The 11594-nt window shown below is 41.6% G+C and overlaps 1 protein-coding gene across 3 annotated transcripts in view; it reads right to left on the bottom strand.

Annotated features, from left to right (window-relative positions):
- Positions 1–576: 576 nt before the first annotated feature.
- The window catches only part of cv-2 (crossveinless 2), a 28123-nt gene continuing 17105 nt past the window's right edge, over positions 577–11594 (bottom strand). For all 3 annotated transcript variants that reach the window (XM_017166907.3, XM_017166909.3, XM_070284239.1), the window contains exons 3-7: positions 11020–11096; positions 4740–4833; positions 4438–4620; positions 3491–3703; positions 577–3382 (exon numbers count right to left, since the gene is read on the bottom strand). In XM_017166907.3, coding sequence (XP_017022396.1) covers positions 1902–3382; positions 3491–3703; positions 4438–4620; positions 4740–4833; positions 11020–11096 — 2048 coding nt within the window. In that variant the 3' untranslated portion in view covers positions 577–1901. The remainder of the gene's footprint in view (positions 3383–3490; positions 3704–4437; positions 4621–4739; positions 4834–11019; positions 11097–11594) is intronic.

Raw genomic sequence — 11594 nt, 5'->3', positions numbered from 1 at the left:
GCCCCGTAATTCGACGCCAGCCAGACTGAACTCGGACTCTGGAGTGGCCCTTGGCTTTGCACTCCACTCGCCATTCGGCACTCTCCACTTCCTTCCTGGAGTCTGGAGTCTGCAGTCGAGAGTCTGGAGTCGAGAGTCGGGAGTCGAGAGCCGGGAGTCCACCCCAGACGCAGTGTCGTCGTGGTCATTGAGAGCTGGAATTGGAGTTCGTGCCTCTGAAACCGATGCCACACACGAGCAAACGAACAACAATAAACACAAGTATTCTGGGGGATCTTACAGTTTTTTTTTTTTTTCGTTTTGTTTGGGAAGGGGAAACTAAAGTCAGCCGTGGCCATTCCCATTGGCAATTTGATTCCTGGTCAGCTGCAGAGCCAGCTTAATGGCTTAAGCATAGATTTCCCTAAAGGCTATTGAGGCGACTATTTAAAATTGAATCTTTAGTTGAAGTACTATATTTACTACACATCAGGTTGGAAAACTCTTTAAATATGTAAAATCTACCAAATATATGTAGAAATTAAAGCAAAGACTATCTTTAAACTCCCTTCCCCAAAGATAAACACCATTCTTAAATTGTTTTTTTTTGTTTTTTTATATATTTAAATTTCATTTGATCCACTTGCATTGTATGTGGCATTGTTTTTTGTTTTGTTTTTTGTTCTTTTCTTCATTTAATTTTTTTTTTTTTTGTATTATAAATTGTTTTTGGGATATTCTTCTTGTAAATTTACAGATCCTGGCATACAAGTAGAACGTTATAGTTATAGTATATAAAGAGATAATTATCGTACATTATATTAACTTTAAACTCGATTAATTTGTAAAATTGAAAAATGGCAAAGAGTTGTTGTGGTTATCCTCCGGTTAAGTGCATAAATAGTTGGCGTTATAGTAGTAGTTGTAGTTGTATAAATACTAACACAGTTTTTTGGGCTAAAAGTTGGTTAATTCTTCCCCCCGATTTGAGATAAGCGGAATTTCGAGTTGGTTAAGAGTGTTTTTTTTTTAAGGGAAGCTTTGAGTAGGAGCAGAAGCTTGTAGTTGAGTGGGGAAGCGTGTTGGTGTGTTTTTTCAAGTTTTAACTAAGCAAAAAAATACTGTTTGTGCAATTCTCATATATAGTATATAGTAGTTGTTGGGTAGGTTCGTTCCTCCTCCTTCTCGCTAGAGCTTAAATTTTAAGCAAACATTATCAAGTATTTCAGCTAGGATTGCGTTTAGTTCTAAGTACACTTAGCTAAGGCTTAGTTTTTAGTTTATCATTTATAGTTTTTAGTGTTTAGTGTTTAGTTTTCAGTTTTTAGTTTAGTTTAGAGCGACAATAAAAACACACATACAGGAATACAAATATAAAACAGGCACACAAACAACAGGCTCTCCGAATAAAAACTCCTTTTTTTTGTTTACTAAAACTAAAATAAATAAAACTTAGGCTACACGAGAAATGGCGACAGAATGGATGATGTGTGGGATATATATATATATATAGTAATCCGATATACTATATATCTACCTACTCCAGAGGACCGTTCAGCTTAATACTGTTGCCTGGCTGTCATGGAAGCGAATTCAACTAGGATTTCTAGGTGGCAGAGGGATTCCCCTTGATGGTTATGGATTATTATTTAATTTCGAATAATGGCTTTAATTAAAATATATTTAATTAATTTTCTTTTATTTCCTTTTGTAAAAACTGATAAAAATCCCTTTGTAATCACTTATTTTCGGGGAATCCCTCGACTGCCTCTCACTTGCTGGGCCGCCAAAAGTATGCTATGAATAGAGGCCCTTTCAATGAGACTTCTTAACTCTTGTGTGTGTGTGTGTGTGTATGCGGATGGATGCAGTAACTAAATGAGTAACTAAACTTAAATGCTTTTCCCCTCCCCTCACCCCGCTTAATGCAGAGGCGGCGGCGTGCGATCCGGCGCACGTGGAAAGAGCAAACCGCTGGGTACATGCTTCGCTATGAAGTCCTCATCCCTTTGCCGCTCCCTATCCTTGGGATTGGAAGCCTGACCCGGCTTCTCCAGCTGATTGTGGCTGGTGCCGAGCCTGTGGTGCCTGCTCAGCTTTTGCTGCTGCAGCTGCAGCTGGTGGTTCTTCCGCTTCCGACCTCTCCGGAAGCTAGAGTCGCCATAGAACTCGTTACGCAGGAAATTCGACAAAGTGGCATTGCGCCGCCAACCCGCTTTGCAGTTGGTGGCTGTCCGCCAGTCTGGCAGCTGGACGCCCAAGCGCCGGCACTCGTGGGCATATGCCGCAAAACTGTCGCAGTGGCAGGCTCCCGATGGACACTCGCAGACATCCATCCGGCAGGCGGCTATATAGTTCTCCGGATTAAGGCGCTCGTTGCATTCGCCGAACAGCGGCGACACGCTCAGCGGATGGCAGTAAAAGCTGGACTTGCGCTTATCGCAGGTGGGCACTGCCGCCAGGATTTCGCGCTTGCGGGAGCACGACTTGGGTCCACCCACGCGCCAGGAGTTGGCAAAGTGCCAGACCTCCTCATCGACATGGTTTCGGCCATCCTTGCCTGTGAGATCATCTCGTGCACTGCCATTGAAGTTGCCACAAAGGCCGCACAATCGCTTCTTGAACTTTGCCGGCACGGAGACCTGCAGGAAGCCACCGCCATCCCATTCCAGAGAGAGACCCATCTCTGATCTTAGCATCACTGCTCCACCATCGGACAACCGCTCAATGGTTACATTCCGGCCACCAGCTGTGCCTATGTAAGGCAGCAGTACTCTGGTTCCATTCACCTTTATTCTCAGCTTCTGGCCAAGATTCACGCGTAGATTGTGCAGCTTCAGGGTCACCGTTTTGGCCCAGCTGGCATGCCTTGTGCCTCGTCCTTCGTTCGTTAATCGAATCTCAAAGGTGTGCCCGAGACAATCCTTGGCTAGGAGGTACTTGCAGCTGCCCTGAAAGCTAAAGAACTTGCCATCAAAGGTGCGGAAGTGAGGATCCCCGAAGACGGTGCAAGTCCCCGCAGTCTCCACACATCGCTGGCAGCACTCTCCCGGCGGCAGCTTCAGTTCCTCGTTGGCACGACACTTGACCGGCGGACAGCGCATCTGGGAGCAGCGAATGGTGCCACCATTGCAGCGACAGCTCCGGCAAGGACCCATATCCCAGGTCTCGTTGTTCTGGTAGGTCACACCCTTAACACTGCACTCGCTTCGCACTTCGGCAACGGCGCAGCGAGGACAGCAGGATCCATCCTGGAACTCCTGGAATTCGGGGGCGCACTCTAAGATGGGGCAGGTGGCGCGCTGGCACATGGCGGTGCTATTGAGGCAGGTGCAATTGGTGCATCTGTCTGGCATAAACTGCGTCTTCTCGGGATAGACCTTGTTGTTGAAGAAGCATTTGCCTGGGAAAATAGAGATTTTAAAATATAAATTAGTTAATAAAGTTATACTTAGTTTTAATTATTAATTATTCAAGTTTTTAAAATTATATTTTTCTAGATTTTACTCACCTGGCACTGACATAAAACCCTGATGCTGGGCACACCTTGGACAGCACTCATCCGGTCGCTTGATCTGCTTGGACATGGGACAAGGTAGAACGGGGCAGGTCTTCTTAGAGCAGGTAAGCTGGTTGGATGAGCACTGGCACACCAGGCAACGGTCATCGATGGAGGCGTCGACCTCCTGGCCCTCGGCCACTGTCTGTCCATTGATCTTGCAACCTGCCAACGAAATCCCCAGCAGACATTCAACATTAGACACTTTATGATTTAGTTGTTGGGTTTGATTTTTGCTTGGCAGCGGGCCAAGAAATTTTCCACAAGGCGAAACAAGTTTCCAAGCGTCGCTATTTGCATAGGAGCAGCGTCATAGGAAGGCCCCAGATTTTGTGGCTCCGATGATATGCTTTGCTTTGTTTTGTTTGGATCGCAATGGCGAATAATATCGGAATATGCGGGGCGACATTGTCGCCTTAATAGACAATTTAAAGCCCATAAATAAGCGGGGCCAACAAAAACAGAGAACATATCAAAACAGATCGCAGCGGATCAGCGAAGCTCTGAGCATCGGAATATTGGAATATCGGAATGCCCCATGAATAAATCATTTTTGGGTTAATAGAGACATAAAAAATAAGAAAAAAATAAAAAAAATGCTGGGATCTTATCTCTGATGATCTACTTTGAGTTGGGCAATGATTAGCCTGCTCTCATTTATGAATTTTAAATATAGAAATATTTATGTAAGTGCCTAACAGCCTCTGGCATGCCTAATACCCTTTCGTAGGGCATTATTTTTCTGGTTAAATCATCTCCTTTTGTCTAACGATTATGAGGCATTAGCGGTGTGTCTCTGGCTAATTTTAGTGACTGATGCTACCGGGGACTGGTCTTGGTCTTCGACTTGGACTGGATTTGATTGGGGTAATATCAGTTTGAATGGGAACAATACTCACCCTGGCAGGTGGGACAGCATTCCCCGGGGCGAGGTGGCTGCAGCTGGTTGTCATCGCACTGCGAGTAACATTTTTGCACCGTTTCGGTGACCACAGTCGCCATGCACTTGTATGTCCTGCAGGGATCTTCCGGGTCGCTCCACTCTGCTCCGCTTTCGTAGGGAACGCCACGGAAAATGCAACCTGGGGATGATTTAAAATTTAAACTTTATTATTAAAGCATATTTAAGATTATTGTTTAAAAATAAATGTTTTTTTTTATTTTATTTTTAAATTAATAATTAATTTCCATAGATCCTTACCCTTGCACTTGCTGCAACAGGAATTTTCCGGCTTTTCCTGTATGTAACAATCATCGATGGGAGGACAGGTATTGCGACAGTTAACAAAGCCATTCTGTAAAATGAAAATTACAAATAAAAAATAAACAATAAATTAGTCTTATCTCACAGCAGGCCCATGTGGCGTATGCGCAATTTGCACAAATGCGCCGCTAAGCGATGTGAAAGATGGCTGTCACTGAGCCGCTGAGCCAATGATTTGTGACTATGCACTATGGCCAGTACGGAGTGGAGCACATCCGCGCTGCCCCCTCTCCCCTCCCCACACACTCCTTGCCCAGTTTTCCACCTGATTTATGGTATTTCAATTGCAATTGCTCAATGAAGTTCTGCCCTCTAACCTTCAGTGTAATTTAGTTTCGGGCGTGGCGATTGCTCTGACTTTTGTTTCATTTGGGGTTACATGCACTGTGGGAAAACATTTATTTAAAAAAATTACTAACTTTATTTTTTGAAATATTTAACATATAAAAACATACTTTTGTTTGCCTTGGTAAAACTTCTTCGGTAATCTGAATCTGAATTTTAATACAAAAATGCTGCTGAAATAAATTAAATTCCATTAATTACATTGTTTTTTCTCTGTGCGATTAAGTTGGCCTGGCTGGCTGAGGGAAAAATCAGCTGGGGATTATGCAAAGCCTCGTAATTTATGCTGCAATAATTTATCCTTAAAATTCCCCTGTGCTCGTATCTCGTTAGTTGATCCCTCGGCTTGATTGCCTGCCCACCTACGTTCATACCTATATACATATATGTATATATGCTGATATATATATCTACAGGTATCTATGCATCTGGATTTTCTAGCCATTTGGCTGTTAACGACACGCTGACAGCTGCAGCGGGGCGCATTAGAATTGATGTCGATCATAAGTCAAATTGTGGCAACTGGCGGCTTGTGCAATATCTCGCCTATTGCCTTTAACCCTTGAGAGTATCGGCGTGCGATATACACCAGCTGCCGGCCTGTGACAGGTTAAAGCCAGATTCAAACTCAGATTCAGATTCAGAACGAGCGTAATAATAGAGCTCCGCGAGTCAGACGCGGAGCCCGCCGCCACTAATTGTAAATGTATCTATAAATCTAGATAGATGTCGACCAAAAACAGGCAAAATATTTCACTAATTTGTATGCAGTTGCTATGAACAATGTGAGTATCGAGTACGAATACGAGTATGAGTATCTATCTACCGTACCTCCTACCTGTGTGCTTGTGTGTGTATAATTTAGTGCAAGCAAACCAGATTGGATCTCAATTTGGATGGGGCCGCAACGTGCAAAATTTGCAATTGTTATGAAAATGAAAATCTCTAGATCTCCGAGTCCCAGAGTCGCAGCAGAGTCGCATAGTCGCGGGTCCCAGGCACCGAGATGTTTATCATCGTATTAGTTTTAATGGCAGTTGTTAGTTGGAATTTTAATGGCACTTTAGTACGACTTTGTCGTAACTCCCCCCACAGTTCCCCCCGATTTTTACACGGACAAAATATAGCGGATTTGATTTCAGGTGGCTCGAGAACCTCTAGAGATTTGCGGAATAGAATTTTGTTAAGATTAGGATTTTTTAAAAATATTTATAAGCTAGGATAAGTTTAAATCGTTAAGCAAATAAATGTAACTACTAAATATATTTATTTTTCTAATCAGATATAAGCATGAAATACATATTCTGTACTTTACTTTATTATCTTTTCCCTATAATTTTTAAAGAGATGCTTTCATTAAGGTTTATTTCTTTTAAAAAATGGTAACTAAAACCCTATTTCTCTCGGTGCATCCCTCGTAAACTGCAATAATCTGACAAAGATGGAATATCACTCTAATCGCTCGCCGTTTTCTGACAGATCAAAGTTCACATGCTCCCGAAATCCGGCCACAATCGCAATTCAACCACCACAAATCTCAACTTCTACGGTGTTGGCCAACAACTCACAGCCAGCTGTTTATGCTGAGGAATTCTTTCTTTCTATTTAATCGCGGGAACCGGTATGGAAAAATGTGTGCTGTTCCAGCCAACATGAAAGTTGAGAGGCATTCTGCTGGAGATTGCCAAAGCCAAAGTCAAGCCAACTTAATACCAAACTCAATGAAAGAAAAGAGATGGCTGAGAAGGCGCCACGATGGCAACCTGAGCTGCTAAGTAGCATTTCTGCCGGCCGCGTTTTACCTCTTGTTGGTGTTGTTGCGGTTCTTGCCCGCCGGCAGTTTACCGAAACAACAATAACAACATCAAGTCTAGTGTGTGTTTGTGTATCTATGTGTGCCACAGTGGCAGAACCGCATTTGCAAACGGCCTCTAACGACCTTGCGTTTGACAAAACATGATCAGTTTTAACACCGTCTCCGTCTGCGTCTCTCTTTCGGCCAGCTCGCTCTATTGGCCATCTCCACACTGGTAAATAAGGGGGATAACTATTTAGATAAATTGGGATGTTATTTTTAGGAAATATTCCCAATATTATAGGGTTTTATCCCAAATTAATCGTATAAAATATTTCTGGGAATCAAACAATTTATATTAAAAATAAGATGAAGAAACCCACCACAACTTACAGTTTCTTCCAGTGCATACTAACTCGGAGTTAACTTGGCCAGGTTGGCTGGAGTCTGTCGCTCTAGACACGAAGTGAATATGGTAATGACAGTCTTGTGGTTTTATGGTCATGTGTATTTTGTCACTTGTGGGTTACGGCTCAAATTGGAATCGAAATCGGAATTGGAATCAAAAGAATCAAAGGCTGAATCTGACTTGGTATCGGGTTTAGAATGGAATGCCCAAGAATTTGCAGGAAAGGAGTTGGCAGACCTGTATGAAAATATTTAACCAAATCTGGTTTGCCCGATTTGCTCTAGAATTCCATATTCGCAAAAACTGAATTTAAAAGATCTCTAATGATTTCAATTTGCTGATTTGCCCCTGGGCGATCGTAAATCCTTCATTAATATTAATCTGGCATGGCTAAGTAGATACAACATAGGCAGAGTCACTTTCCATTTAACTCTCATCCTGTCGCAACTAAAATAATGTCTCATTAATATTAATTCAAAGTTCCTGGTTAATATTTATCAATCACCCGCTGCTGTTGTATCCTCTAATCACATGTTTACCCATTTCCCAAGCACAAATTTCATTTGCAAAATATACATTTCAGACATAAAAGTCCGGCTCAATCATTCGGGGAAAACATCCCGAGAATCGTTTAAATCATAAACCATTAAGAGCGAATTCAGCGGATTCAGCATAATATTCGCATAAAAACGAAAATTTGTAGTTATCTCGAGGGTGTGTGGCATTTACCCATTTTCTTGGCCTGTCCTTGACTATTTTCCACCACACAGCAAATACTTGTGAATACATAAAGACCGTTGCTCTGCATACTCCCCCGTATATTAAATATATTTCGTACAATAAAGGCAAGTCGTAAACTTTCGACTTAAATGGGTGGGAATAATGCGAGAGTTACCCACAGTACGAAAAACTCATTGAAGCAAGTACTGGGGATAACCTTTTTTGAGCAATCGAAAAACTGAATGGGATATTGAAGGAATTTCTTTTTATTTCCAAAGATTTATAACCTTTTTTTATAACAAACAACAATTAAAAAGTACTAAGTTTGAGATAGATTATCTTATCCTGTTCAAGATAGATTCGTTTCTCAAGTTCCTGAAGAAAGTGAAAGTCCAAAAAGTGGCTTAAGTTTTATCCTAGAAAAGTCTATACAAATTATATATATTTCTAAATTATTTAAATAGGATTACCTTTTAAAAATGATTAGTTTTTAATGGATTACATAATAATATTTTGTTGCAATATTTTAAATTAAAGTTCACATTAAACATTTGATCTTTCAGAAATAAATTCATTCCGATTACGATCACTTTAAAGTTTAACATATGTCAACAAATTTGCATTATTTGTATTAATTATTAAATTATGGAATATATGGCTTTAAGCTTCCATTATGGCCTTAACGTCTTGCACGTTCCATTGAGGAATTTGTGTGTATTTTTGGCGGCATTTTGTTTTAAGAGCAAAACTAAGAGAAATCGCATCGCATCAGCTCGGGTTAAATTCGATTTCATGAACTTTTAATGATTTCAGCGAGGGAAAGAGGCGGAGATAGCTATGCGGAAAGAGACCGCTATAGCGACGGCGCCTTCCCAGTAAGGTGGCGCCAGTATCGTATTCTTTTTTCTTTATTATTTTGCGATTTTGCTGCTGCTTTTTAATTTTGGTTACGCCCACTTGACGACGACGACGACAGCAGCCAGCAGCAGCAGCAACAATGGAAATAATAATAACAACGAAGCGACGCGACGCGTCTCGCCGCAAAATGAAGCTCAGCCGCAGGCGAAAATAAGATTCTGCGATCGATCGATCGGTTCGATCGCTGGGATCGGATCGCTCGATGGCTCGATCGGCGCCAGCTCGATCGGTTGCCGCTCAAATTGGAGCAGCGGCGTTTAGCAGCGCTTAGCGCTAAATTAGCAAGAGGCTCACGACAGCTACACTGGGGGAAATTAGGTGGCCTTATTATTACTATTATTTTATGATGATTAAAAAATTTTTTGGATATGAGTACTTTGAAAATAAAGATTGTGTTTTAAGAAAAAAATTACGACTCACTTTAAAGCTATGTAACTATAAGATGCGTAACGCCATACGAATTTTTGGGTCTGACTTTAAAGCTGACAAAAGGTTTTCCTGAAATTTTGTTGATAATCATAAAGAGCTTAAGATCCAGGATCATGTTTTACTTTATTTAATTGAATTTATGAAATAACTTTAATTATTAGTTATTTAATTACATAAGGTTATTCTTTTAAAAATTAATATTATTCAAAAAAAAAAACAAAAAGACTTTGAATATAACTTAAATCTTGCATCATGGAAATATAACTAATTAATAAATAAAATCAATAAATCTCTGATTAATTTCCAAGTGTCTTGGCAACCCTGTCGCAGCATCACCTGTCCTTATCACCATTCCTATCTCCATCCCGCTCTCTCCAGCGATCAGCCAGCTGAGCACGCGCTCGCTTAATGACGACACGAAGCTGTCAGAGCAGGTGGGTAAAGAGCGGAAGGGTTGCCGGGCGGGTGGTGGTGGAGACGGCTGTGAAAGAGAGGGGCCGTCGCCTGGTAGCTGGCGACGAAAAATCACAGCGGCGGCGCCAAGTGTTTGTCAAACGATCGACTGCCGACTATCGGCTATATTCATACATATAGAGATCGATCCAACACCGAACCGAATACCCTTGCCAACACACCGCCACACCAATACCACCGAGCGACCCACACTGCGCGAAACCCGTTTGACGACCTTGGATCATAAAAATTCACCAGAGAGGGACAGGGATGGCCTCCGGGACACAGAGAGAGAGAGAGAGAGAGAGGGAGCTTTGGAGTGAGAGGCATCGAGGGAATGTGGGCTGGCAAGAGGAAATACAAGAAGAGCTGAAGCCAAACAAATGCAAACAAACTCAAACATTTCAGCCGAATCCGGCAAAAAAATTTGTCAGCTGTTTGAGCTCTTTTTTTATAATGCACAGAGCGAAAAAGGTTGAATTATATTGAATATAATTAGCCAATGAGACTTGGGTAAAGGATATTATAAAGTCTATTAGATTTTTTACTTGCTGTACTATAATTCCCTAGCCTAATATATTAAATCTCAGCGAAGTTTGAACTTTATAAATTCTGGTAAAATAGATATTACATTTTCCATTAACAATATTGGTAACACATTTCTCTGCCTGTACCTAACGGTAGTACAAAAAACTATTCGACCTTATGAATGTGTGTTGGCTTGGTTATTTCTTCGTGAAATATTCTACACATTTTCGGTATTTCTCATTTTGGCAGGCCGCTAAGGAAGTAGTGACTGCAATGACACGAGTCTGAATGTCCTGCTGGCTGGACACTGGCGTCGTCCCATGCTGGGAGCGAGATGGAAACAAGGGCGGTAGCAGGAGAGGCTCGGCTCTGACAGGAGAAGGAAGGAAGGAACCCGGGTACAAGAGATTTATTTCAGCGAGCATGTTTATGTTATTTCATTTCGTTTCATTTCGCTTTAAGTGACTTTTATCGAGGCCAAAAGGCGAGCTCCACTCGCAAACTTGGCAAGGATCCCTGGAGCCTTAAAAAACGAAGCTGACTGAGAAGTGTGCGTGGGGATTCGGTTGGAGTATATAGAAATTAAAGTGTGTAGCTTTTCTTTTTTAATAAAAACTCACCTTGCATTCGCAGTTGTAGCAATTGAACTGGTCCAGTTTGACTTCTTCGCCCTCGTTGGAGCAGGATATTCTCCAGCCTGTAAGAAGGGTAAGGTGCGGATTAGTGATATAGTGCTTATTGGTCGATGGTAGTGGTTAATCCCCTTTCCTCACAGATAAGCCCCACCCACTGCATTTCCTGCCCCCTGACGTTGACTCTTGATGCAATAATCCAAAAACAAACACAAACAACACGATTCATGGCATGTACAAACGCCGGAAATTGCCCACCGACTGAGATCTTATCCGAGCACGTGACCCAAAACGGATTCCTCCAATCCCAGGCCCAACCCCAACTCCCCCGTTCTTATGCAGCTGATCTCCATTCCACAGGTCAATGAGATTAGGCCACTATATAAATGGGAATGTGTGTATAATGTGCACGGAAAAAAATGGGTAAAAATCATAAATTCCTATTATATGTCATCTAAAAAGCTAAGTTCGAATTTTGTTTTAATAAAAACCAAGATAAACAAGCAAACAGTTTTAAGAAATTATATTTTTAGTAATATTTAATTGAATATTATTAATATTAA

The sequence above is a fragment of the Drosophila kikkawai genome, chromosome 2R (assembly GCF_030179895.1).
Source record: "Drosophila kikkawai strain 14028-0561.14 chromosome 2R, DkikHiC1v2, whole genome shotgun sequence".
NCBI lineage: Eukaryota > Metazoa > Arthropoda > Insecta > Diptera > Drosophilidae > Drosophila > Drosophila kikkawai.
Note: the sequence above shows the minus strand (reverse complement) of the source record. Positions and strands in the feature narration are given on the sequence as shown.